Raw genomic sequence first — 24,647 nt, 5'->3', positions numbered from 1 at the left:
GACCCGGGCTCCCTCCATTCCCCAAGACGTGGTCCTGATCCTTATGGGGCAGCCGCTGCTGTGTCTGTTTGCAGCCAGGAAAAAGGAGAATGGGAACATGGAGGTGGCATGCTTATTGCCCTCAAGCCCTGGGCCTGGCAGCCCCCTACGTCGCTCCACCCACATTCTGCTGGTGGGAACTTCATCACCCGGCCTCAGCTAACTCCAGGGATCCTGGGAAACAAATGGGTGCCCAACACAACTCTTTTAGAGTAAAAAGAAGGAAATATGTTCTGGTGGATAGCTGTCAGCCTGCTCTACTCTCTCTCACACTTACGCCCAAAGATGCTCAGATGGATAAATGCTCACCCTTAGGTGATAGCTATCTGATCTGAAAAACTAATTTTAGCCATTAAGGTAGAGCCGAATCCCTTTCAGATAAAATGTGTGTTTCGCATGTTTTATTAACAAGGATCTAATGGAGAGGCAAGACTTAACCCAGAGATATAGCTCTAACAGGGGTGGGGATTGGGACAGACCTTTTCAAGTGGCAGCACAGTGCATGTTTTAGAACAAAGGGACTTGGATGTGAGTCTGCCCAGGGCCTTCACTTAGGAAGAAGATCACTGAACCTCCCAGCCTTCAGTTCTCTGCAGAAGAGGATCCAAGAAGATAATGAATTATCTTGGCCAACTGAGCTGAGAGGGGCTGTCATGCCTAGGATTATTTTAGTCTGAGGGGACCCACACATCTTACCACCAAAGCTGCTTTTTGGGAAGGCCAGAGGTGTCCCTTCTCAAAGTCTGGGCTTGGGATGAACAGGTCTCCAAAGGTGAACCTGAAAGAGCTTGGCAGTATCTCTCCCCTGTGTGTGCATGTGTGGCTGCTTCAGCCAGTTGGGCAGCTAGTCATTTATTCACATGGATGGCTTGATTTTTGATTGAGTTAACAAGTACTTATTGGACACAATTTCCTGAAGGCCTGCAGTAAATTGGATGCTATATAGGTATATGGGAACCCTATAAATTTTTACAACCCCGCATTCTTCAAATATTGGGATAGTATAAGATAGCTGAGGAAGAAGGGGAGGGAAGAGCAAACACTAGAGATGGAAGGGCCGTGGGGAGGCAGGCGGGAGGAGAGGGAAGGTTGGTCAGTTCTTCCTGTTTCCAAGCACCAATGAGTGTGTTTGCCAATGAGAATGAACCGGCCCATTGTGCAAACTACTAAGATACGAAATCTGGCCTCGTCTGAGTGCTTCTTAAGTGCCAGGCACTATGCTAAGTGTTTTCTCTACACTATTTTGTTTAATCCTAACAACGCTGAAGACTGGCACTATTATTGTGGCACTATTGCTAGCCCGTTTTACGGATGCAGAAACAGAGGCAGACAGATGTTAAGCAACCCACTCAAGGTCACACAGCTAGTAAATGGCAGGTTCAGGTTTGCAACCCAGGCCTGTCTGATTCCCGATACTGTACCCTAACCACTGTGGCTGACTTCCACTTGTTAGCTATAGGCCTCAGTCTTCTCATTTGTCAAATAGGACCACTACATCCAGCTCTGTTTGCCTTACGGTGTTGTTGTAAGGATCCACTGAAAAGGATTGCCAAAGAGTTCTGTAAATTTACAGAGCCTTATGAAAAAGGATTAACCAGCATTGCTCCAAGTTTTGCTAAGATTATTTTACTTTAGAGAACAAAACAGTCAGGAGTAGCAAGATTAAAATAAGCCTCCTGTACTCATAAACAATTTTGGAGGAAGGATGTTGTTGACTCGCCTGGCAGAGAACAGTTCCAAGCCCTGAGAGCTCAGAGTTGTTTTTACCCCTGACCACCTCATCAGAACATCTAGGAATCAATGACACAGCCATCATGTTGTGACAACTCTCAACAAGATGTGTAAAGAGCCCCTTGTGGAAAGGAAGTGAGACCCTGGCTAATAACCAGCCCTGACTGGTCAGCCACATGAATGGGATCACTGTGGAAGTGGATCCTCCACCTCCGGTCAAACCTTCAGATGACGCAGCCTCAAGAGAGACCCTGAACCAAAAGCTGCTCCTGAATCCCTGACTGATAGAAACTGTGAGAGATAATAAATAATTATTGTGTTAAGCCACTAAATTTGGGGGTAATTTCTTACACAGCAATGGATAACTGATAAATAGTCTATGCTATTTCATGGCTTAAGTATAAAGTTAAGGGATAGTAATCCAAGTTCTTGATTCCAAGAAAGAAAAACCAATTCTGGAAAATGTTAGCCAGGAGGGAATTTTCTGGGAGGGTCTATTGGTAACCTGGGTTCAGAAAAAGGAAGAGCCAGGTAGCCACAGTTCCATGGCTCTGAAAAGCCATTAACCATCCCACACATCCTGTCTTAGTTCAGGCTGCTGACAGAATACCAGAATATAACAGAATACCACAGATTAGGGGGATTAAACAACAAGTATTTGACTCTCACAGTTCCAGAGGCTGAAAGCCCAAGATCAAGGTGCTGACAATTCGGTGTCTGCTGAGAGTTCTCTTCCTGGTTTCAGATGGCCATCTTCTTGTGGTATCCTCACATGGTGGATAGCAGAGAGAGGGGAAGCAAGATCTCTTGTGTCTTTTAAAGACACTAAATCCATTCATGAGAGCTCCACCATCATAACCTAGTTACCCCCCAAATCCCACCTCCTAATACCATCACATTGGGAGTTCATATTTCAACATATGAATTTCAGGGGGACACAAACACTCAGTTCATAGCACATCCTCAGTCTACTCTCTTGGGCTTCAATGTCTGGAGTGATAGTGGCATGGATCATGTCCCAGAGAATGGAACCATGTTCTGCTTTGATGACATCAAATAAGTTGAAAAGAGTTCATTAAAGGAAAGAAACAAAGGCTGAATTGCAGGGGGGGGGGGGTCACCTGATCTGTTCTCAAAGGGGACTATCCTTTTTTTTTTTTTTTTGCCGTGATTGAATTTTTTTTATTTTTTTAATATAATTTATCGTCAAGTTGGCGAACATACAGTGTATACAGTGTGCTCTTGGTTTTGGGGGCAGATTCCCGTGATTTATCACTTACATACAACACCCAGTACTCATCCCAACAAGTAGCCTACTCAATGCCCATCGCCCATTTTTCCCTCTCCCCCACCGCCCCCCACCAACCCTCAGTTTGTTCTCTGTATTTAAGAGTCTCTTATGGTTTGCCTCCCTCCCTTTCTGTTTGTAACTACTTTTTTCCCCCTTCCCTTCTCCCATGGTCTTTGGGTAAGTTTCTCAAGTTCCACATATGAGTGAAAACATATGCTGTTTCTCTGACTGACTTATTTCACTTAGCATAATACCCTCCAGTTTCATCCATGTTGCTGCAAATGGCAGGATTTCATTCTTTCTCATTGCCAAGCAGTATTCCATTGTATATATAAACCACATCTTCTTTATCCATTCATCAGTTGATGGACCTTTAGGCTCTTTCCACAATTGGACTATTGTTGAAAGCACTGCTATAAAGTCTGGGGTACATGTGCTCGTATGAATCGGCACCCCGTATCCTTTGGATAAATTCCTGGTAGTGCTATTGCTGGGTCACAGGGTGGTTCTATTTTCAATTTTTTGAGGAAACTCCACACTGTTTTCCAGAGTGACTGCACCAGTTTGCCTTCTCAAGGGGGAATATACCTGACTCATATCTGAGACGCTTAGCCCAGAAAGAAGGGGGTAATCATAGGCAGAAAGGACAGTACAGACACAAAAAAAAAAGATCTTCCAGAAATTGAAGCTTCTAAGAGCTCAGGTCGTGTGGCTGAAAGTGGCCCACTTCTTCCACCTACCCACAGATGGCTCCTTCAGCCAGAGCTCAAAAATCCCAACTTTGGGGAAGCCCCATGGGTAGGTACATGATGGGCACAAGCAAAATGTAGATGTTTTCCTGACAGATTTCCAAAATAACCAATGCCACCACTGGGTCAGTCCCCTTCTCCATCACACACTCTCCTCATGTTTTGTGGGATTCCCAGGGACAGAATGGCTGGCCCTTCCCTGGATCAGGTGTTAGGCCCTTCTCTATCTCCATCCTTACTTTCTATCCCACTAAGGAACTTTTCTACAATCCTATATTTACCCACTTAGCATTTCCTAAATATTTTTCTCAATTTTATGATTGCATCTTTCCTGGTTTGTTAGGAAAACAAATCTATTCCCACCTGGCCAATCGCTAATTTAAAGCATAATCCTGTCCTCAGGCTAATGTCTTTATGACACTATGACACTAACTGGCTAGTATTGATGTTAGCTTTTTTTGGGCCAAGAGCCATACATTTCTACCAACAAGAACTTAGCATAGGCTAGAATAAGGCCAGTATAAGGAAGATTAACTACAAATAGGAAAATAAATGAGGGACCACCATGATTCAAAGCACATAATACCTAGTCAAATACGTATTAAGTAGATGAATAAACATACCTGTGTAAGGCTCTAAAAAGGATGAATAAGGATGACAGTTCTCATAAAAGAGTATTACAAAGCTTTTGTATTTCAAAGACCAATAAATTTTTTTGTTTTGTTTTTTAAATAGGGAAAGGAAAAATCAACAAAGGATTGCTACCTTTTTATTTTTCCAAGTAAGGACATTTTCATAAAACTATCATCTCTATTACTACTCTCTCATGAGATAATAGACTCTTTGACATCAGCAAAGAAGGAAGGGTGTAATCACTGAATGAAGGACAGTCTTTCCAGAGACAGGATCATCGGCACGTTAGATAGGGGTCTTAATTGTACATTACAGAGTCTCCCTCTAGCTAGGGAGACTCTGAGAACCACACCACACCAGAGAACCAGGCCACTGAGGAATCTACCAAATCTACCAGCAGCTGCCACAACAGGTGGGTCCTGGAGCCCCTCGGTGCCTCAGTATAACCACCGTCCCCATGTTCTATTCAACTCCCAACATTATCCAATGGCAAATCAAAGCCCTGCATGAGTTCAGCTAATTGGCAAAACCTTAATGTACCACATCCCTGGATCTCCATCTGCCAAGGTGTCTGGGAAACATATGTTCAATTTTCAGCCTCTGCAGTTACAGGACGGCATGTGGAGCTATAGAAGGTATGGAATAAATCAATTTGCCACCGTTGGTGAGCTTTGGTGGCATACTCATGAAACGCGTCAAGGTCTGATGCTAGACCACAGAATCAAATTTGGGCATGAAAGCCATCCTGAGGGATGTGTGCAGTCATGCTTTATTGAGAAGGCCCTTAAGGTCAACAGACTCACACTGGCACTGTGACTCTTCTCATAAAGAGAGTTTGCTGCCTGGAACCATAGCATTAACCACACCATAGTGGATGTCTGTTGTATTCATGGCTGCCCATCGCCTTTCGGGTAGCTTTCTTCCACATTTGGGAATATTTGCTTGTAATGAATCCCATCTCTCCAATAGGAAAGTCAGAATTCAAATTTCCAGACTCCTTTGCAGCTAGGATTCAGCAAATGATTTGAGCTCTGCCAGTCTTGATGTCCCCACTTGAGATCTGATGTGGAAAAGGGTAGCGCAAAGAAGCGAGGAGCACGTGGAGCTTCCACATGTACTGACATGAACAGCAGCAGAAGCTCAGCCTTCAGGGGTGGTGATAAGGTCTGACTCCCGGCTCAGAAGCGGCGGTGGTGCTGGTAGAAGTGGCTGCTACCTAGTGCTCAGTCGTAGCACCCACAGCAATGCCAGTCTCCCCCCGTGGGATGGTCCTACAGCACGGTTTAGGGTATCATTCCTAGAAACCTTACCTCAGTCCTATTTCTCGGCCCTCCAATGACTTTATCCTTCAGAATAAAATCCCACGTCTATAATCCCCTGCCAGAGTGGATGCTGCTGTAAGCAACTGTGGAGCGACCTGTTGTGCTGGGTGAGCCACGAACACCCAACTCTGAATCCATGGCCTCTCTACCTTTCCTGCAGCAGACGGTGTCTACCTAGGCCTCGTCCCCCATCTTCTTCTTGAGTCACGTGCAGAGAGGGTGGGGGGAAAAGTGTCCTTTCTCTCTGACTCCCCCCATCCCAGGGGCTCCTACCGCCCAAGCATGCTCTTTTTCATCGAATTTTGATAAACAACACTTTGTGCGGGCAGGTATTCAGTAAATGTTTGAGGAATGATTTAACGACCGGTTAAGCACACTATAAAGTTATGCCCAGGTGGTTCCACAATCCGGACCTGTGCTATTCATGACAGTATCCACTAGCTGCACATAGCTACTGAGCACTTGAAATGTGGCTAGTACAACTCAGGAACTGAAGTTTTATTTTATTTTATTTCAGTTGACTTAAATTTTAAAATTTATATCCAATTCCATTTTTGGAAAACTTTTAGCTTGTTGAACGTGTTATGTAAAAGTTCTTTTTCAGCACTAGATTTTATGAAGGCTAAATATAGATCAAATGTTTCCAGCAAAAATTTAGCACGTGTTCAATACACATCGAGATGCGCTGTGATTGTAAACTACCTACCAGATTCCAAATACTTTATGAAAAAAAGGATGCAAAATATGCCATTAATATTTTCATATTGATTACATGTGGAAATTATAATATTCTGGACATGTTAGTTTAAACAAAATATATTATTAACACTGATTTCACCTGTTTCCTTTTACATTTTTTCATGTGTGACTATTAGAAAACACAGAATTAAATGTGTGGCTTTCTATTAGTTTTCTGTCAGACAGCACAAATCTGTACATTGGTGTCAGTGTCACTCAGCAGGCAGATGGGGTGTCGAGGACACAGTTTACCTCTGAGCACTGGGGCCTCTAACCCTGCAGACCTGGCCAATCCTTACAGCTCATTCCCCTGCCAGCTGTAAACCCAAAAGAAGGAAGTTTAGGCACGAGCCCTACAACATGCGTGAGAGCAGAAGTCACAAGTTTGGTGTTTTAGGAACCAGGCAGGTAGCCTACTAGGAAAAGGCCCAGAGGTAAGGCCACAAGCAGTGACCAGTTGCGCTATTTATAGGCCATACACAAAGAAAAATTCCCCAAGTGGATATCCCTGGGTCACCAGTGAGCCATCCCTGCATAGGCCCTTGGAATCAAAAGGAGGCCCTGAGCCTCAAACATGGTCGCTTCATCCACAGGTGAAGAGTCTGAAGCCAGAGCGGAGAGAGCTGTGCTAAATGGCACTCAAGCATGGACTGAGCGCTAAGTCTCCTAACGCCCCCGGAACACGCCAGCTCTCAGCTTTGGGTGCTGGCAAAAACACACCAAGCAGGTCCGATTTAGGAAAGGAAGAATCCACCCTCCAGGGATGGGGCCGCCTGCCACCCACCTGTAGATTTCCAAGCTCCTTTTTCCAGGCACTGCAAGTACCAGCCCATTCTGAGGAATTAGAGCGGGGGCCAGAGGCATCCTGTCCCAGCACAGAAACCCCCGTGACTTCGATGCACCAGAAGACTTGAAACTCTTAAAATTATTTGTTCCAGGGTAGGGAGGAACACAAGATAAAGATGCCTTGGGCTGATGTGGAGAGTAAGGAAGAGACATGGGAGAAAAGGAGGAAACCCTACCCGGATTCCAGGACAGAGAGTTGCTTCTGAGCCAAGAAGTGGGGAAGGCCGAGGCACCAACCAAAAGGGTGGAACACCAAGCAAGAGGGAAGAGGTGAAGGGGCCCCACCCTGTAGGTTCACTTCTAACAGAAAGGGAAGAGACCCTCCCTGATTGACCATGCTGAACCCAGACGATATGCCTACCAGAAGCACAATCTACCAAATGCTTGCCTCTAAGCAGCCCCGACTGCTATAATCTGACCAAATGAAACCATTCATACCCACATCCAAATTTATCAATCTGAGCAAAATACAGTTAGCAACAAAGAAACGAAATTTTCGTATTTTATTATTATGCAATATTGTTTATCATAGAAAAAGCTTTAATATCTTTTCATTAAATACAAAAGCAAATTGCTAGTAGAGAGATTGCTTGCCTGCCCTTAAAAAAAAAAATTTAACAATACCTGTTTGCAAACAAAACATTGCTAGAATGGAGTCAAATCCTTTGTTCTCTTTTCAGGACCCAGCCCACTGATCTCTTTTCTGTACAGTGTCTAACACATCGTAGGCACGGAATAAATATTTGTTGACTGACTGGCATGTTCTTTAATCCCTATTGTTTATTTCCTGACCCTAAATTGGGTCTTGATTCACAGGGTAAAATCCACACCCCACCCCCATTCCTAGGGTAGCCCAGTGTCCTTTCATTGCCTTTGATACATGACATTGGCCCAGAGACAATTGATACAGAGACATTGGCCCTGAGGAGAATGACTGAGGGTTTCCGAGGGTGAAGGAAACCCTCAAAGGCAGGCCCAGTGACTCGGTAGAGGCAAAGAGATGCTAAGACAGAGACTAACACACAGATTCAGGGATGCAGAGACTGCAGAAAATGGTGACAGCAAAATGGAACCAGAGACACTGAAAACTCACACAGTTCCAGATAAAGAGGTAAAAAGGTTGGGCACGAATGTTAATCTTGTAGTTTCTTGTCAGCATTGATGTTTTATGACAGAGATAATGGCAGAAAGAAAGGAAGACAAGGCAAGGATGGGAAGAGAGAGAAACAAAGGAAGACAAAGGAGACAGGTGGACAGCCGGCATGACTGACCTTGAACCCTCCCCGCACACCCATGCTCACTCTTGGCTCCTACTATAAGTCCAGCCACCATCACCCTCTATCCCCACCCAAAGACGGCTGAACCACTCTATGCTCGTCCCAACCCTTTTTCCAGCATCCTCCATGAAGCCTTCTCCTGCTCCAGCCCACGCCCCGCTGCCTCCCGTCTCAGCTCCTAAAGCACGCCCACATCCCCTAACCCCAGGGCACTGCTGTTTTGGAAATAGCCTCTCATCCATGAGGGCATCTTGACTCCCACAAGAGAACTGCGGGTTTGTCAAGCTCCAAGCCCCATTTCCTCCATGCCAGGATTCCCCGTGATACCCAGTCCGATGCGGAGTATCACTAAGTGCGCAGCGAATCCTTGTGAACTGGCCAGTCCCCAAGGAGTGCCGACAGGGCAGCCTAACAGTCCACTGGGTCTATGCAACAGCTTCCTAGAGGCTGGCCATGCCAGGGCCATCTCCTGGGCTCCTGCGCCCCCTGCCGACCAGGATGGGACCCGTTCGCAGCACGAAGCTGGTCTCTAGGATCGCACCAGGGAAGCTGACAGTGCCCCCCCTCCCACCGCCCCCTGGTCTCACGGTGGCCACAGCCACCGTCTGAGGGTTCTGATGAGGTCGGTGGGCGCGGCCAGAAGCAGCTGCCGCGCTCTCCCTCGGTGTCGGGGCCCCCAGGTGCCCAGAGTGCTGCGAGGAGGTCCCCACCCTGCCCCCTGGGAGCGCTCAGAGCTTCTCGTCCAGTTCCAAGCCCTGGTTCTCCTGGGCGCCCCCGCCGCCGTGCGTCCCGCTCAGGTAGTTCTGGATGGCCGAGGCGCAGTCCAGCCGCTCCATGACGGTCATGAGGTAGTGCAGTTCCTGCAGGCTGCCGTTCTGCTCCTCAAACAGCTCCAGGATGGCTGCGGCTGGGCTGCGCTGGCAGGACAGGAACCTGGCGGGATGGGGGATGGGCGATGCACTGGAGCCAGATCCACCCCTCCCCCCCCCCCACCCTGCCCTCCAGCTCTGGCCCTCATCCTGCTCTTGCCTGCCTTCCAGGGCACCTGGGTGGTGGGAGGGCCCCGGACCTTGAGATCTGAGCTTGTCCTGGCTCAAAGGCTACTTCTCTCTAGGCCCCAGTCTCCTCCTCCTTCACCGAGGGCTCGAGGGCTCGGACGAGAGAATTGCCTCCAGCTCACATGTTCTGTAATTGCCTTCTCCATTTCACCTCCCCCTCCCTCTCTCCCAGGCCACCACATCCTGCCCACCACTCGGGAAACAGCTGCTCGAAACCAGGCTTCCCCATGACCCTCCCCTGCTCAAAAACCTTTCGGGGTCTCTTTCCAGTACCAACCAAACCCATACTCCAGACCCCGGGCTCATCCATAGCTTGGCGTTGCCCTTTTCTTCTGACCTTTTCTCCCAGCCCCCATCCTTCTGTGGGCCCATCCCCTTCCCACCTTGCACACAGCACACTCACAAACAGTTGTGCTCTTCCCTCCACACAGATGGGTACTTGATAAACATTTAATAGGTAGGTGATTTTTAAATCCACTTTGCTTTCAGCTGGGTCCAGTCCTAGTCCCATCTCCTGGGTGAAGTCTTTCCTGACCACCACACTCACAGTCTGGGTTCTGGAGCTTAGCTCAGAATTGTTCTCCTACTGATTGCTGTTGACAGAGACCATGGTTGCATTGCCCCCTGCCCCCATTACTACTAACATGTATTGAATTAACATGTGCCAGGCACTCAGCTACATGCTTTATACACATTACCTTACGGTGTGCATTCTACCCCTCAGGGCACAGCATGTCAAGCACTCAGTATGTACCCAATGACTTATGCGTTAATTGATTCATTTTTAAATACTTATTGGGCACCTACTTATGGGCCAAGGCATCATTCTAGGTACTGAGAATACAGTAATAAATAGAGCTGCTCTATCATGGGGAACGGGGTGGGGAGTAGCCATTCTCGGACTTTTAAGTTGCTTCCTTATCTGTGCTGCAGTCCTCAAGGTGTCCTGACAGCCCCCGACCCCAGTTCACCCTCCTCTCCCATGCGCAGACCCCACTCTTCTTACCGGATTTTCATGCCGCAGAGCCCCAAGTGGGAGGCCAGTCGACGCCAGTCATTGCCCGTGATGCTGTTTGGCTCCAACAACATTTGCAGCTGCTCAAAGAGCTCTGGAGGCAGCCTGGGGCAGAGGGGGTCCTCAGAGAGGGGGATCAGAGAAACCCAGTCCGTTCCACACACACACACCCTGAATTGTGTATGCACCCTCTGTGGGCACTGGGGCAGGAATCTCAAAAGTCCCCCAGCCAGCAGCCCAGGCCATCCCACCTCACCTGTTGCATGGGGGTGGCTGAGAGACAGGGGGTGGCGCCGCCCAGGATTCTTCCTCTGATGCCTGGAATCTGAGGATTTCCATGTACTTGGTCTCCATGCCCTGAGCCAACAGAGGGTCAGGGAACCCGTTTAGGCATCATGAGACATCCCCTGAATGAAACTAGGGAACCTGCCTCCATTCCCCATGTCCAGAGCTACTTTACCAGGAGACATCAGGACCCCCTACCCTCTGCTTCCCTGGCCCCAGAACTTTCACCTTTAAGTTTCCCTACTGAGTTCTTTGGGAGCTGAGACATGAAGACCAAACATGGTGCATCCTAACATACCAGGAGAAGTCTGGGTAAGGTCATAGGGCATGTCCCCTATTCCAAAAATAGGGACCCTAAACTCAGGCACATGTGTCTCCTTCCCCCCAGCCCTTGGTTCCTCCTTGCAGGGGACAACCTGAGAGCTATCTGCTTACTCTCCACCAAGATACCACCATGGTTCCCCAAAGATTCTCAACCCTGATTTCTTCAAACCTTCCCCCTTCGGAGAGTCAGATATTTAACTCCCATCCCACCTACTCGAGATCCTCTCCCTGGTCGCTCTTCTCACTGAAGATACACAACATCATCTCTCAGATGCATATACTCAGCCTAGAAAGAAACCACTTCTCCTGGATGCCCAAGTCCCTCTGGGCCAAGAGAAGAGGTTCATCCAGGGTTTGGTTCTTTTACCCTCCTACTGGATTCATCCATGGATAAACAAGAGAGAGTCAGGGAATAGAGGGTAGCTTGGAGGCCAGGTGGTCTAAGCCCCTGGAAGAATGCCAACCACCTGCTGAATTATGTGATTGGGGTCATACTTACTGGGCACCAGACCCCTCGCCCACTTTGCCCAGGACTCCTCCAGGCTCTGCCCTTCCCCTCTGCCCCTCAGCTCCAACTCACGTCCTGGAAGGTATGCATGGTGACAATGATCTCATTGGTAAGCGCTGAGCAGTCCTCATTCTCATTGGCTACAAAGAGGAGAGGACATGGCAGGCATGAGAGGGAAAGGCCCGGTGCAAGACAGCAGGGGAAGTGAAAGGGACTCCACAGTAAGGCTTTGGAAATCTGAAGACATTGGGCAGGACCTTCCATCTTTCTCTCCTCAAAGATCAGTTGTGGCTCCTCGCCTTTTAGAGAAGGTCTGCACGGAGGCCTGACCAAATGGGGAGCCACAGAGGGGTGAGGGGAAGGGGCGGGGAGGGGACAGGGCCCCTGAACTACCTGCTTTCCTCCGGAAGCAGAAGGAACGGAAGGGGCACTTTCCGTGCCAGATGTGGAGATGGGGAACCAGCTGGCAACTGCTCTCATCGACGTTCTCCCAACCTGGGGAGGAGGCAGAGCGGAGGGCCTCAGAAAGTGGGGTCTTCCACAAGTGTTTGGAGGAATCCTATTCTGTGCAGGGTGCTGTGGGGAGGGACGAGGAGGGAGCGAAAGCAGGAGGGGGTCTCAAGTGGATGGGAGTCCTCAGAGCCTGGCCAGGACCCTGCGAGCAGCCTTCCCTAGCACCACACACCTCCCACACGCACACAGCGCACAGGCCTCCCGCCTCCCACCGAGCAGCCACGCATCTGTCCACAAACCACACAGACATCCCAGGCCCCGTGAGCAAGTGCACCAGCAGGTGCCACAGAGGAAGGAGGGCAGAGAAGACTAGGACTCCTCCTTAGATACCGGGCCCCCAGCCAGGTGGGACAATAAAAGCCTCCCCTCCCCTTCCCCCACCCCTGCATCATCCTATCCTCCCATGGAGGGGCCAGGGCTGAATGGGCCACAGAGGGTGGGAGTGGGCAAAGCCTGGGGCTCCTGGAGGCAGCCACAGAAACCAGGGGTCCCCTGGAAGCTGTTGCCTGCCCAGGAGTCTCCGAAAGAACCTTGAGGGTCCCAGATTTCTACCCAGGGGGAGGTCCAGACCCCTCCCTCTAGTGCCCCCCCAGAAGCCCCCTCCCTCACCCTCAGAGATGTACTTGAGCTTCAGGCACTGGTCCCCTCGGGCCCCCGTGAAGTCGAAGAGCTGGCAGGGCCCGCGCAGGCGCCCACCGTGGGGCTGCTCGTTGGCCATGGCCCACTGCAGGGCGCAGGGCGTGTTGTTGAGAAAGTAGACGCGCAGCTGCAGGTGGGACTGTCCCGGCACCAGCGGCGAGCAGAACACAGCCAGCTGCAGCCATTTGCGGGCTTCCCGGCCCGCAGGCGCCTCCAGCACACAGGTGTAGAGGCTGCAGAGAAAGACGGTGACAGGAGAGGCTGGGACCCCGGTGCACCTGCCGCCAGGCTCCTCCTGCGCGAGGATCCAAGGAGAGCGGCGTGGGGCGTGGACAGGGAGGAAGTGGCAGGGAGTCAGGCAGGTGGGGGGATTAAAAGTGAGTCAGGTCACTTTTAATGGGGAGCATCACCGAATGGGGAGAAGAGCCATCAAGCGTCCTCCAGCACGAGAGAGAGGAGAGGTGGGCTCCAGGGTCACTATGCTTCCCAGGGGACCCACACACAGCTGGCCCTGCTCTGCGCAGGGGTAGGAAGGAGCGGCAGAAGGGCCGGTGGTTCTAGAAAGACAGAGCTGAGGACAGACATGCGATGGGAGGCGGTCTTCGAAAACTGAAGAGGATAGGCGGCCCTGGACAGTTCAGGAACAGTCTTGAACAGGGGCACAGGGTAGAAACAGTTTTAGAGAGACAAAGGTGGGGATGGGTCAGTCCCCTTCCAGACGGAGGGCTGAGGTTGTGGTTGCAGGCAGGCAGAGAAACTACAGCAGGTTGCTAATCCTGGACAGGGTTTGAGTGAGACAAGCTGCCCTACCCACTAGTACAGAGGGACCAGGAAGGGACACCGGGCGATAAAGGATTTGTGGGGCATCTGGAACAGATCAAGGGGCAATTCCATACAGAGAGATGGGGGTGAGGCAGACAGAGAACACAGGCAGGAAGACTGGGCCGACAGGCCTACCTGAAGTGAGAGAGGCGGATGCGACACTCGTCCCTGGACGTGTGGGCCCCTGGCTGCCCTAGGGGCCTCCAGACCTTGGCATCGAGCAGGGTCGTGTTGCTGCTGTAAGTGCGTGCATGGCGGGGCTGCTGGGCACAGTGCTTGAACGTGAGGGTGCAGGGCTGCAGGAAGGAGGCCCCGTGGGGGCCACATGCTACCACAGGGCTCACCAGCCCCTGGGCTCGGGACAACGACGGGGCATCCAACAAGTCCCACACCAGGATCAGCGATACCCGCTCCTGGCGGCCCACAGCCACAGCACCTGGGGAGAACAAGCGTTGAGACGGGCCTGGCAGGCAGGCACCCCGCCACCCCAGAATGGGCCAGGCCACAGCGGGAGGGGAGGTGGGACAGGAGCCAAAGAGAGAGGGTGCCTCACAGGGCACTGGGCGAGGCAGTGTGGAAGGAGAGAAAGACTGTGAGCCGGCTTGCAGTGTAAGCCTCAGCAAGCCACCCTCCTTCCTTCCAGGGATGCCGCCAGCCCAGTGGGGGCTTGTGGGAGTTTGCAAATTTGCAAAAGGTGCTCTTGCTCCAGACACTCTCCTTGATGGAGAATTGTCATAACACACCGTTCGTTACTACCAGGCACTCTACTTCCACCTGTCAGGAAGCTGTCATAAAAATATGTAATCTATCCATCTTTGGAGTCAATAAAGCCATACTAAAAATATAAACAATTTTCAAAATTATGGCGATGTCTACGAATGATGCTCCCTGAGGCGCGATGCCCTTGTACAACGCGCAACAAACAACTATATGCTGAGAAGGGAGAGGGTGGTGTTACCTGGCGGGATGAGCAGAGAGATGCCCATATCCCGGAGCATCAGGCAGCCACCGCGGTGATCCACCTCTCGAGCCGAAAACACCAACAGCTTGTGCATCAGCTGACGGACGACAGTCTGGCCTTGAGTGGGTGTATGCAGTTCCTGGTAGAAGGCAGCCATCTCCGGCAGTGTGGCTGGCGGGCACTGCCTTGGGGACTCATTTTCTGGTAGAGGAGTGGGATGGGACACTGGCTCCTCTTGGTTATCCAGCTTCCAAAAGGCCCCCAGCAGCCAGCGAGGACAGTGCCATCGGAGGCACTGGACCAGAAGGAGGGCACTCGCCACCGGGACCCCCACCAGCAGTAGGAACTGGGCAGGTTGGAAGGAGCACTCATGGGAGCACATCCACCTGGTCATTTGATGCTGCCAGCCCCCGTGCACCCCTGTGCCAGCCAAGGCCAAGAACCTGGAGGACAAAAGAGGTCAGTGCCAGGTAAACCTTTGTAACATCATGGAGGCCAAGACTTGGCCCCCAAGTGGCTGCGATGAGGGAGCAAATTGTCTTCATTGTAGTGACTCCTCCATCAATTCCTTTAACGGGACCTCACCTATCTGCGTCTTACTCAAGAACCTACCGTCGCTCCCCATGGCCTATTATGTCAAATTAGACTCCTCTGAGGCAGAAAGAGCTTGGGTTTGGAGTTACATGATGTAAATTCAAATGCCGCCTTGGTCACTGGCTGAGAGAGTTTGCCGTATTGCTTAATGTGCCATAGTTTCTGCATATGTCAGAATATCCATCTTGATCTTTACAGAAAAATCTTTAAGGGGGAAAGCAAGTTACGGAGAAGTAGACATCCTCCGATCTCGTTAGTGTAGGTAACAGAACTATATACAAGTATAGATACATATTTATGGGTGTATACATGTCAATTACGGAGAAAGGTCTGGGGCAGTGCTATGCAGTAAAAACGATGTAAGCCACAAATGTAATTTTAAACTTTCTAGGGACATTAAAAAGGCCAAAAAGAAAAAACCAGGAGGAATTAATTTTAATAATAGATTTTATGTAACCCAATATATTCAAAACATCATCATTTTGAGAGGAAATCAATACAAAATTATTGCATTAGTTCTCATTCTGTTTTCATACTAGGTCTCCGAAATCCCTGTGTATTTTACACTTCCAGCACATCGCAGTTGGGACGTACTCTAGTTCATGTGCTCAGCAGCCACACATGCTGGTGACTCCTGTCTTGGTCAACGCAGGGCTGAGAGGATACACCCCCAAACTATTCACACCCATCACTACCGAAAGAGACAGGAAATTGAGAGGGTGGAAGGTGGAAAGTAGGACCGTCCGTTTTCTCGAACTCTTTTCTTCTGTATTTGAATTTTCCACCCCAAGCCTTTTATATTAACTTTGTCATTCTTTTTAAGAGCTATCCAAAGCAAAAAAATAATTACCTCTGAGAGCAGAGCGATTGTGAGGATAGCACGAGATCACGTGAAAAGCATTTGTAGATGACAAAGCACTGGCCCAAATAGTTTTCTTTCTTCATGCCTCCACCCTCCACCCCCCCCCCCACACCTGCTACCAGAAAGGTCTGAAGGCGGTCACAGGGATATGTGAAATATGATAGGGGTAACAAAGTCAAAAGTGGAAGCAAAAAGAGAAAGAAAAACACAAGTGGGAGCCTCCAGTGAGACTGGACTGAGGCCAGGCCAAAGCACACACTGCCTGCTCACCTGGTTACCAGCGGGGGGCCTCAGACTGGAACCTGGCCCTTCCAGCAGCCTCCCCCATAAGGATGCCACACCTTCCTTCGGGGGGTCCTCCAGGGTCTACCACCTCTCGCTCATACTTTCCCGCTTCCTCCCTTGATTTCCAGCACCCTGCACTCCTGCCAGGCTGTGCGTCTCCCACCTGTCTAGTTCCAACCACTTGGCCCTTGCTCCCTCCCGCTCTTCTCCCCACCTGCCTCTTCCACCCACCTGGACCCCCCTCCTGCTCCACAGCACCTCCCCCCCGGCTCACCCACCCTTGACAGTCTCACCCCTCGGAATTTTCTCCCTGCTGTCATCCCACCTTATCGAGCAACCCTTGACTACATGCTGTCACGCGTGGTTTTCCCACCCCCTCCGGGCTGGTGCTCAGAACACGTGGAGCACACACTGCGGGAAGTTCAGTCGTGACAAAGATGACGTCTTACGCGGAGCTTCTGAGGGAATGTGACTCATTCACTCTGCCGCTGAGTTCTGTGAGATATATGGCCTCTTTCAAAGTCCTCGGGATCCCCGGGGTTGATTCACTAGGGTCTGCGCTAGAAAGGCTTCTGGCATCCATTCATCTCCAGCCCCTTCACTCACACCCGGACCCGGCGCTCAGGCCTTGCCCCAAGACACCACCAGCTCCTCCCTTGCCCTCCTTCTTCCTTCCTTCCTCAGGGCCCACGAAACCCAAGCCCCTTTCCTTAGGTTCTCCCAGACAGGGGAAGAAATTCATCTGTATCCTCAGGCTTAGGACTGGGGTGGGATCTATTCCCCGCCGCCCCACACCCGTGTCCTCATTGAAAACGTAGCCAGGGAGGAAGGTGTGACGTTGTTCCTTTTGCCTTAAAACTCAACCCTGCAGAAAAAGTGCCCCAGCCAAGCCTCTTGCAGGGCACACAAGTCAAGTGGACGAGCTGGCAGGACCCCCCCATCTGGTGGGAAAGGGGGGTTGGAGCAGTCAGCCTCCCTTTATGGTGCATCCGTTCCTTTTGGTTCTTTGACATTAAAGATAATTGGAATTATAACTGCGCTAGTAACAGCTAACTTTTATGGAGCTTTGCTCTACGCCACCGTGTTAGAGCGCTCTGTGGGGCCTAACTCATTTGATCCTCACAGTGGTCTGTGAGCTAGGTGTTATTTTTATCTCCATGTCATAGATAAGGAAGCCAAGTTTTCTCCCCACGGTGAGGATGTATGAGGGGTTATTAAGCTACAAGCGAAGGCAGAGGGAAGGATGAACAGGGATGACAGCGGTGTTCCAGAAACACTACCTCTCTCTCCAGGCCCCTTCTTTTTCCCCAGGGTCTCTCTTCCTTTGCACTTCGAGATGACAGGAAGTTGCAAGAGCAAGAAACACAAATAAAGTAAAAATAAATAAAAACACCGAACGGTATAACCTCGGCTCCATAGGGAGTGATATCCCTACCGCCCCCTGCCCACAAAGGCACCCGTGGCAGGTGATGGGCTAGCTAGCATGAAAGAAAAGAGGGACTCTGCTTTGTTTCTGTAGCAACAACCTTCCTGGAGCCTCCAAGGACCAGAGTCCAAACCCCCTCCACCCCATTGGGTGACGCAGCAGAATCTCCTTGTCCAGCCTGCCAACCTGGAAGAGTTGGCATATTCCTCCCTAAAGCCTAGAGGGGCCTCTCATGGGAAGCCCACTCATTAACTCTCCCCCAGCTCAGCCACCTTTCCCCCAGGCTCATAGCTCTCCAAGCTGCTAGGCCCTCACTCCATCGGCCCCCTAACCCCAAGAGGAGGTAGGCCTGAATCTGCAGCAGGGTAACCAGCTAGATGTAGCCTGGACCTTCCCGACCCCCTGACTCCTTAGTACCCGTGTCTCCAGTTTGTCTTGCTCCTGCCCCCAGCTCATCCCAGGTAGCAGGTCCCCAAGATAAGGGTCCTTTAGAATGCTGCCCTCACCTGTCTCTAGGGAGTTGCCTCCTCCAGCACGAAGATCTGGGCTCCTGCTGCAAAGCTTTTCTCACCCTTCTCCCACATCACTGGCTTTTACCATGCCCACTCAAGCCCTGATAGATCTCGTTATTGAAGCATGTAAAAAGTACCAGGATGGATGAGTCCAAACCTGTCACGGGCAACATTCTTTCAGCGTAGTATACATTTCCATAGTGCATACAACTACCTCTCGGGTCCTCACGCCCACTGGACATTTGCCCTCTCCCCTCTCCTCCTCCAGTGGAGGCTCTCCACACTGGCAGGGCTGGCTCAGCTGGCCTGGCTCCTCCCCTGTACCCCAGATGGCTCCATTGCAATGCCTACCCCATGTCTATCTGCCCCAGGGGGTGCTCACCTTACTGTGTGGGTGCTCCCAGAGGCCCCCCTGCTCATCCAGGAATAGCAGTTCCTTGTCTGGAAACAGAGCAGTCAGTCAGACTCTGTCACCGGGCCAGCAGACAAGTGGAGGTGGGCGGGGAATCCGGGCAGGAGTGGCCCGGAGCTTCCCGGCAAAGTCCTCCCTCCCAGTGACCTAAAGAGGGGTGGGGGAATCTGTCCCTGTCTATTGGCAAAGTCCAGCCAAGGCAGGGGAGTGGAGTAGCTGAGGATCCCAGAAGTCAGAGGTCTTAATAGTCTGGGTCTGGGAGGGAGGAGACAGAGAAAGAGAAAACCTGGGGACAGGTGAACCCCTCCCTACAATGCCCTCTGCTGGTGAGTGGCTGCCCCAGCCAGAGGCTATTGAACTGACAGCCGGCAGAAGGTAAGAGGAGGGACCCCTAACAGGAGCTTCTCAAACTATAGTGTGCACACAAACCACATGAGGCATTGGGTTAAAACGTGGGTCCCGATCCCATAGGTCTGAGCCAGAGCCCGAGATTCTGCATCTCTAAAAAGCTCCCGGGTGATGCCAATGCCGCTGGTCCAGGAGCTTAGACCTTGTCTAGTTCCACCCTTTCCTACACAGAGATGACAGAGGAGGCACTGAGAGGGTTAACGACTCACAAGGTGCTGGCAGCACTGGGTGTTCCCCTATCTGCTCCCTGCCCACACTCAGAGTTGGCAGGGACACTGCACTTGGGGGAGAGCTCTCTTTGGGCTATTTGCCAACCTGAGTCCTTTCATAGAAATTCTGCCTGGGAAAGATAGTGCCACTGGAATGAAGGATCCCTGTGAAGATGGATAGATTTTTGTTATTGTTGTTGTTGTTGTTGTTGTTGTTGTTTTCAGCTGTTTGCTCTTGTACTCTTAGCTCCTGGTACAGCCTGGTCCATAGCAGGTATTTAAGAAAGACTTGTTGCGGGGCTCCTGGGTGGCTCAGTTAAGCCTCTGGCTCTTGACTTCAGCTCAGCTCATGATCTCATGGTTCATGAGTTCGAGCCCTGTATCGGGCTCTGCGCTGGTAAGTGCGGCCCCTGCTTGGGATTCTCTCTCTGCCCCTCCCCTGCTCGTGTGCTCTGTCTCTCTCTCAATCTCTCTCAAAATAAATAAATGAACTTGAAAGAAAGAAAGAAAGAAAGAAAGAAAGAAAGAAAGAAAGAAAGAAAGAAAGAAAAGAAAGGCAGACTTGTGGAATGAGTGTGTAGACCAGCTCAAAGAGAATGTGTTTTGGGGCCAGTCTACTGACACTGACACAGGTGACTCACTTGTCCACTGTATAATCTTAGGCAAGTTACCCAACCCCTCTGAGCCTCCTTTCCCTTGTTTGTCAAATGCAGGCAATAATATCTACCTCGTGAGGAATAAACATGGTCATTATTGAGCTAATAACTGTAAAATGCTCGCCCCAAAATGGGTGCTCCATGAGCGGCAACTCTTGTCACCGAGGGCTGGCCTCCTGCAGTTGGGGACCATGGTGAGCTCCCCAGCACACCCCCGCCCCAATTATCTCATAGAAAATAAGTAACTGCCACTGATTTCATCTCAGTTAATGATTCTCCAGCCTCCTGTCCCCTACTGCAACCCCCTCCCTTCCACCACCTTCCCCAAGGTAGAAGAGAGAGGATGGTGTTAACTCCTCCCAGGGGTGCCCAGGTCCCCAGAGTGGAGAGATGGGGCAAAGGAGCAATGGCGAGCAGCCAATCTGGGAAGGGGACCTCATGAGTAAAGGACTAGCAAAGGAGAGGTGCTTGGAATTTTATAGGTATGAAAAGGGTAGGTGTTAGTCTTTGCTGGACAAAGCTCTGTCTGAGTCACACAGGAGGCTGCTTTCTCCTCTGAGTCATGAAGTTGTAGGGATTTGTGAAAATTCGTCAAGCTCGAGTTCTGAGAGGGGAAGGCCCATGCCAACTAGGCTATAACCTGTGTCCATATATCATGAACTCCTTTCCAAAGCTGATGCTTGCCTCCCTTGGGGACAATCCCAGTTACAGGAAAGTCCTGGGGAAATCTGAGGGTCTGCACCACCCGTGGACACAAAGCCAGCTCATGGAATGTGCACACCACAGGTTTCAGAAGTCTTATAGCCTGAGGCTGAGCCCGCCCAGAAGTCCGGGTGTCACAGAGCCAAAGCCTCAACCCTTCCATCAAGGGGACCACTCCAGAGGCCAAGTCTAGTAGACCGGGGGGGGGGGGGCTCTGCTAAATGAAACCCTTCAGGACCATGCAGGCAGCCAGCCTTCCATACACCCCAGCCAATGCCACCACCCTGTCATTGGAGAAAGGCAGACCAGATGGGAGCCTCACTCCGCCCTTCTCCCGTCCCCCACCCTCCTCTGCCTTGCACACAACATATAGCATCGAGCACTTGGCCTGAGAAGTGTGCTGCCTGAGGTAAGGGGAACACAGGCCTAGGAATGAGGAGGCATCGGGAGGGTGGAGAACAGGATTTCTCCTGATGGGGGAGGGTACGGGAGGCACCTCCAGCACTGAACAGAAAAACAGAAAGAGGGAGACAGCAAGAGACAGGAAGGCAGAAGATGAACAAATGGACAGTGAGGACCAGAGGAATATAAATAGAGATGCACAGGTAGGCGGGCTAGTCAGCCCTGTGTCTGGAACCTCCAGGACATGGACAGGGGCCCTTGACAGGAAAAGATGGAGCAGGCAGTCACTCCAGGACCCTGAGAATGATATGGATGGGGGTCTTGCCTGGAGGAGGGTCTGTGCACAACTCCACATTCAAATGAGTATGGCAGCTTTTCAAAGACCAGGCTGTTGCTTCCTTGAGATGTCAGGCCACAGGAAAGCTGGGCGCTTATGTTTGTGGCTCCCGTCCCTCTGGAAGGGGAGAGGTGGAGAAGGGACCTCCCCAGCCCCTGAAGGGCAGGCGAGACGGAAACCTTCAGAGAAAGGAGCCCGGTGTCACTCGGCTGAGTGTGAATTCGGGCAGCAGCTCAGGCTGGGTGGGCCTCCCCAAGTCTGCCAGTCTGGTATATCGAGATAAGCCTGGGGGCGGATGGGCTGGCCGCTTCTTGACTAGTAAAGACCCCCAGGGATCGCTGGCTCCTGCCTTTCTGAACATAGTTGGTTATATCAGCTTGACTGAGTTCAGTATTAAGGCACCATTCCTGTGAAGGGCCTGCTATGTACCTGACCGAGTGCCACCCACTATGGGAGGCAGAAGGGACGGTCATACATGGACCTGAACTCTAGGAGTCAGATACGCGCTGGGGGAAGGGAGCCTTTCACTCAGAAGCGGTTATCAATACGGGACGGTATCCTCTGTGTGCCAGATGAGTGGTGTGGAAAAAACAAGTCCACTGAAGCCAGAGAAAGGGCCCGGTGTGGGCTCACAGGAGCCGACGGGAGCTGGCCCAAGGTGGGGAGAATGGCCTCTGTGACTAGACGTCCTGTGAGGGGGCTCTGGCCAGGAAATAGCATCGGGTAGGAGGTGGAGACAGGCAAGCAGACACAGGGAAAGGACTGAGGGGAGGCCCATCACCAGTGTGTCATCTGCCGTCCTAGATTTGGTCTCCGTGAGGAGAATGCAGCCTCAAGGAACCATCTTTGTGGCTCTTCCCCACCTGGGGCCCATCCTGGTCTGGTTACTCACCCGTCGAACGTCTGGTTGGTACGACAGCCCAAAGAAGCCACCCTGGTGCCCACCCCACAAGGTCTTGATGGCAGGGTGGACAACCATCTACTTCGTCATAGGGTGAGCACCCATTTCGCATACCATGGGCCCTGTACCCGAGCTACTGCTGTATCCTGGTCTCCAAAGGGATAGCATGCGCCATCTTAACGCTTACGTGGAGTGGGGGGAGGGGGTCTTCTCTGCACCTGCCTAGGATTCCAGCCAGCCTTCTTCTTCCCCCTCTCCAAGTTTCCCCATTGCCTCCCCCACCTCACCATGCCCGGCTCCCCCCACCACCTCCTCGCTGGCCCTCAAGTGACGCATAGACACTCTTGTACCCATAGCAGCCCACGGGGTTTCCTTTGGGAAACCAAGAGACCTTATGCCCGAGGGCTCCCTTCCTTTGCCATGGAACACCCTCCCTCTGAGTGTCCTGCCACCATCTCTCTGCAGCTATGCCTCCTACCTGGTGTGGAAGGACCTGGGAGGGGGCTTTGGGAGGCCCCTGGTCCTGCCTCTCGGCCTCTATGCTGTGCAGCTTGCCATCAGCTGGACTGTCCTGATTCTCTTTTTCGTAGCCCGCACTCATGGTCTGGTAAGGCATGCCGTGTTCGTCAGTGGAAGTAGCGTAGGAGCAGGTGAGACGACTGGGGCCCCCAGAGCAGATAGCCCAAGAGACAAATGCAGGACAGGCAGGTAATGGGTGGGCACACTTCTCTGAGCTCCGGCCGAGTGCCCAGACCGCAGGAACTTGGCTCACTGGGTCTGGGGTGCAGAAAGGTTGAGGGCTCAGTTCTCAGGGCAGCCTGCCTGACTGCCCTGACCCCACTGCTCACTCCCACCCCCCCTCCAGGCCCTGCTGCACCTGCTGCTGCTCTACGGGCTGGTGGTGAGCACAGCGTTGATCTGGCATCCCGTCAACAAGCTGGCTGCCGTGCTCCTGCTGCCTTACCTGGCCTGGCTCACCGTGACCGCTTCCATCGCCTACCGCCTGTGGAGGGACAGCCTCTGTCCAAGCCAGCAGCCTCAGCCCAGTGGGGAGAAGAGCGACTGAGGCACCAGGGACAGGAGAGGAGGGAGGATGGCCAGGGTAGGGGTAGAAGAGAATGGCAAGGAGGGCTGTGGAGCTATTCTGGAGAGAGGGAAGGTGGGGGGCCAGGGAGCGATGAATCCCTAGAGACGACTCGGCCCAGCGTGGTCACCGTCCCGGGTCCCCTGGTGCCAATTTTCATTCGATTTCAGAAATGGGAAGAAAGGGAAGAAACTTATTTTACACTTAATATGAATTAATTAATCCTGCACTAATAAATTAATTTAGTGATATCAATTAATAAGATCCTTTACTAACTTTGAGGGTATGATGTGAAGTGCATATCTGGGTACACGATGTCTAGGGTCGTAGGGCAGGGGTCGCATCGTCCGCACCTCTGCGGGAATGAACGCAGGAGTGTGTGCACGGGGAGGGAAAAGTGGGTACCCAGTCACGGTTCCACTCACACACCCTCCTGCATCAAGCTGAGTCTTTTAGGACTTAGATTTTCAGCTGCTGGGAACACAAAATCTTTATGATAAGTTCTATAAAAGCAAAACAGAAAAGTAAATAAAGTCGAAAAAAGGATACCCATTATAAGTGCCAGGTTTATATAATACATCTTATTATAGAATAGTTTAATCTTATTTAATTTTATTTTATTTTTTTAATCTTTCTTTATTTTTGAGAGAGAGAGAGTGCAAGCAGGGTAGGGACAGAAAGAGAAACAAAGAATCTAAAGCAGGCTCCAGGCTCTGAGCTGTCAGCACAGAGCCCGACGCAGGGCTCGAACTCACGAACCGCCAGCTCATGACCTGAGTCGAAGTCAGTGGCTTAACCGACTGAGCCACCCAGGCGCCCCTATTTCATTGTATTTTAGTTAATATATATTAATAATAATATTATAGTATGTATAACATATACCACATTACATTATGGTTGTTATAATATTATACAATATATTATACATTATATATGTCATATTAAGACCTTATGTGATCATCTCTGTTCAGGTGGATTATAGATCATTTTTCACTTTTGTTTTCATATACTTTTTTACTATTAATTTTCAAAACCAATTAATGACTATTGTAATAAGAAAAAACATTAAGAAAAAGAGATGAATGCCTCAGAGTTAATGAGTGATT

The 24,647-nt window shown here is 51.0% G+C and overlaps 2 protein-coding genes across 4 annotated transcripts; one reads left to right on the top strand and one right to left on the bottom strand.

The window, feature by feature from the left end:
* Positions 1-9,246: 9,246 nt before the first annotated feature.
* UNC5CL (unc-5 family C-terminal like) lies at positions 9,247-15,194 on the bottom strand. Its single transcript, XM_047102670.1, has 8 exons — positions 14,749-15,194; positions 13,926-14,226; positions 12,939-13,201; positions 12,210-12,311; positions 11,889-11,956; positions 10,956-11,056; positions 10,691-10,804; positions 9,247-9,559 (listed from the first exon to the last, which is right to left on the bottom strand). Exons 1-8 carry the CDS (start codon positions 15,143-15,145, stop codon positions 9,355-9,357), a joined length of 1,551 nt encoding a protein of 516 aa, XP_046958626.1. The 5' UTR covers positions 15,146-15,194; the 3' UTR covers positions 9,247-9,354.
* A 5,892-nt stretch (positions 15,195-21,086) lies between these two features.
* On the top strand, positions 21,087-23,796 carry TSPO2 (translocator protein 2). Of its 3 annotated transcripts, none has more exons than XM_047101912.1 (4): positions 21,087-21,226; positions 22,361-22,550; positions 22,923-23,064; positions 23,323-23,796. In XM_047101912.1, the coding sequence occupies exons 2-4, from the start codon at positions 22,381-22,383 to the stop codon at positions 23,521-23,523; spliced, it is 513 nt and encodes a 170-aa protein (XP_046957868.1). In that variant the 5' UTR covers positions 21,087-21,226; positions 22,361-22,380; the 3' UTR covers positions 23,524-23,796. The 3 variants fall into 3 exon arrangements, with proteins under 3 accessions (XP_046957868.1, XP_046957870.1, XP_046957869.1); XM_047101914.1 differs by lacking the exon at positions 21,087-21,226 and adding an exon at positions 21,279-21,422; XM_047101913.1 differs by lacking the exon at positions 21,087-21,226 and adding an exon at positions 21,956-22,214.
* Positions 23,797-24,647: the final 851 nt, after the last annotated feature.

This window comes from Lynx rufus, unplaced genomic scaffold, assembly GCF_022079265.1.
Source record: "Lynx rufus isolate CCGP_SWC_20201006 ecotype Redwood Valley unplaced genomic scaffold, mLynRuf1.p SCAF_6, whole genome shotgun sequence".
Classification (NCBI taxonomy): domain Eukaryota; kingdom Metazoa; phylum Chordata; class Mammalia; order Carnivora; family Felidae; genus Lynx; species Lynx rufus.
This window is presented reverse-complemented; position numbering and strand designations above follow the sequence as displayed.

Bases quoted from the DNA above. Each gene is read 5' to 3' on its own strand.
- UNC5CL (XM_047102670.1), bottom strand. From the start codon at position 15,145: ATGACCAGGTGGATGTGCTCCCATGAGTGCTCCTTCCAACCTGCCCAG. The intron at 12,312-12,938 runs GTGAGGGAGGGG...CCTCCTCCCCAG, and splicing joins GCTCAAGTACATCTCTGAGG to GTTGGGAGAACGTCGATGAG. The intron at 11,957-12,209 runs GTAGTTCAGGGG...TCCTCTTTGTAG, and splicing joins CTGCTTCCGGAGGAAAGCAG to CCAATGAGAATGAGGACTGC.
- TSPO2 (XM_047101912.1), top strand. From the start codon at position 22,381: ATGCAGCCTCAAGGAACCATCTTTGTGGCTCTTCCCCACCTGGGGCCC. The intron at 22,551-22,922 runs GTGAGCACCCAT...ATCTCTCTGCAG, and splicing joins ACCATCTACTTCGTCATAGG to CTATGCCTCCTACCTGGTGT. The intron at 23,065-23,322 runs GTAAGGCATGCC...CCCCCCCTCCAG, and splicing joins TAGCCCGCACTCATGGTCTG to GCCCTGCTGCACCTGCTGCT.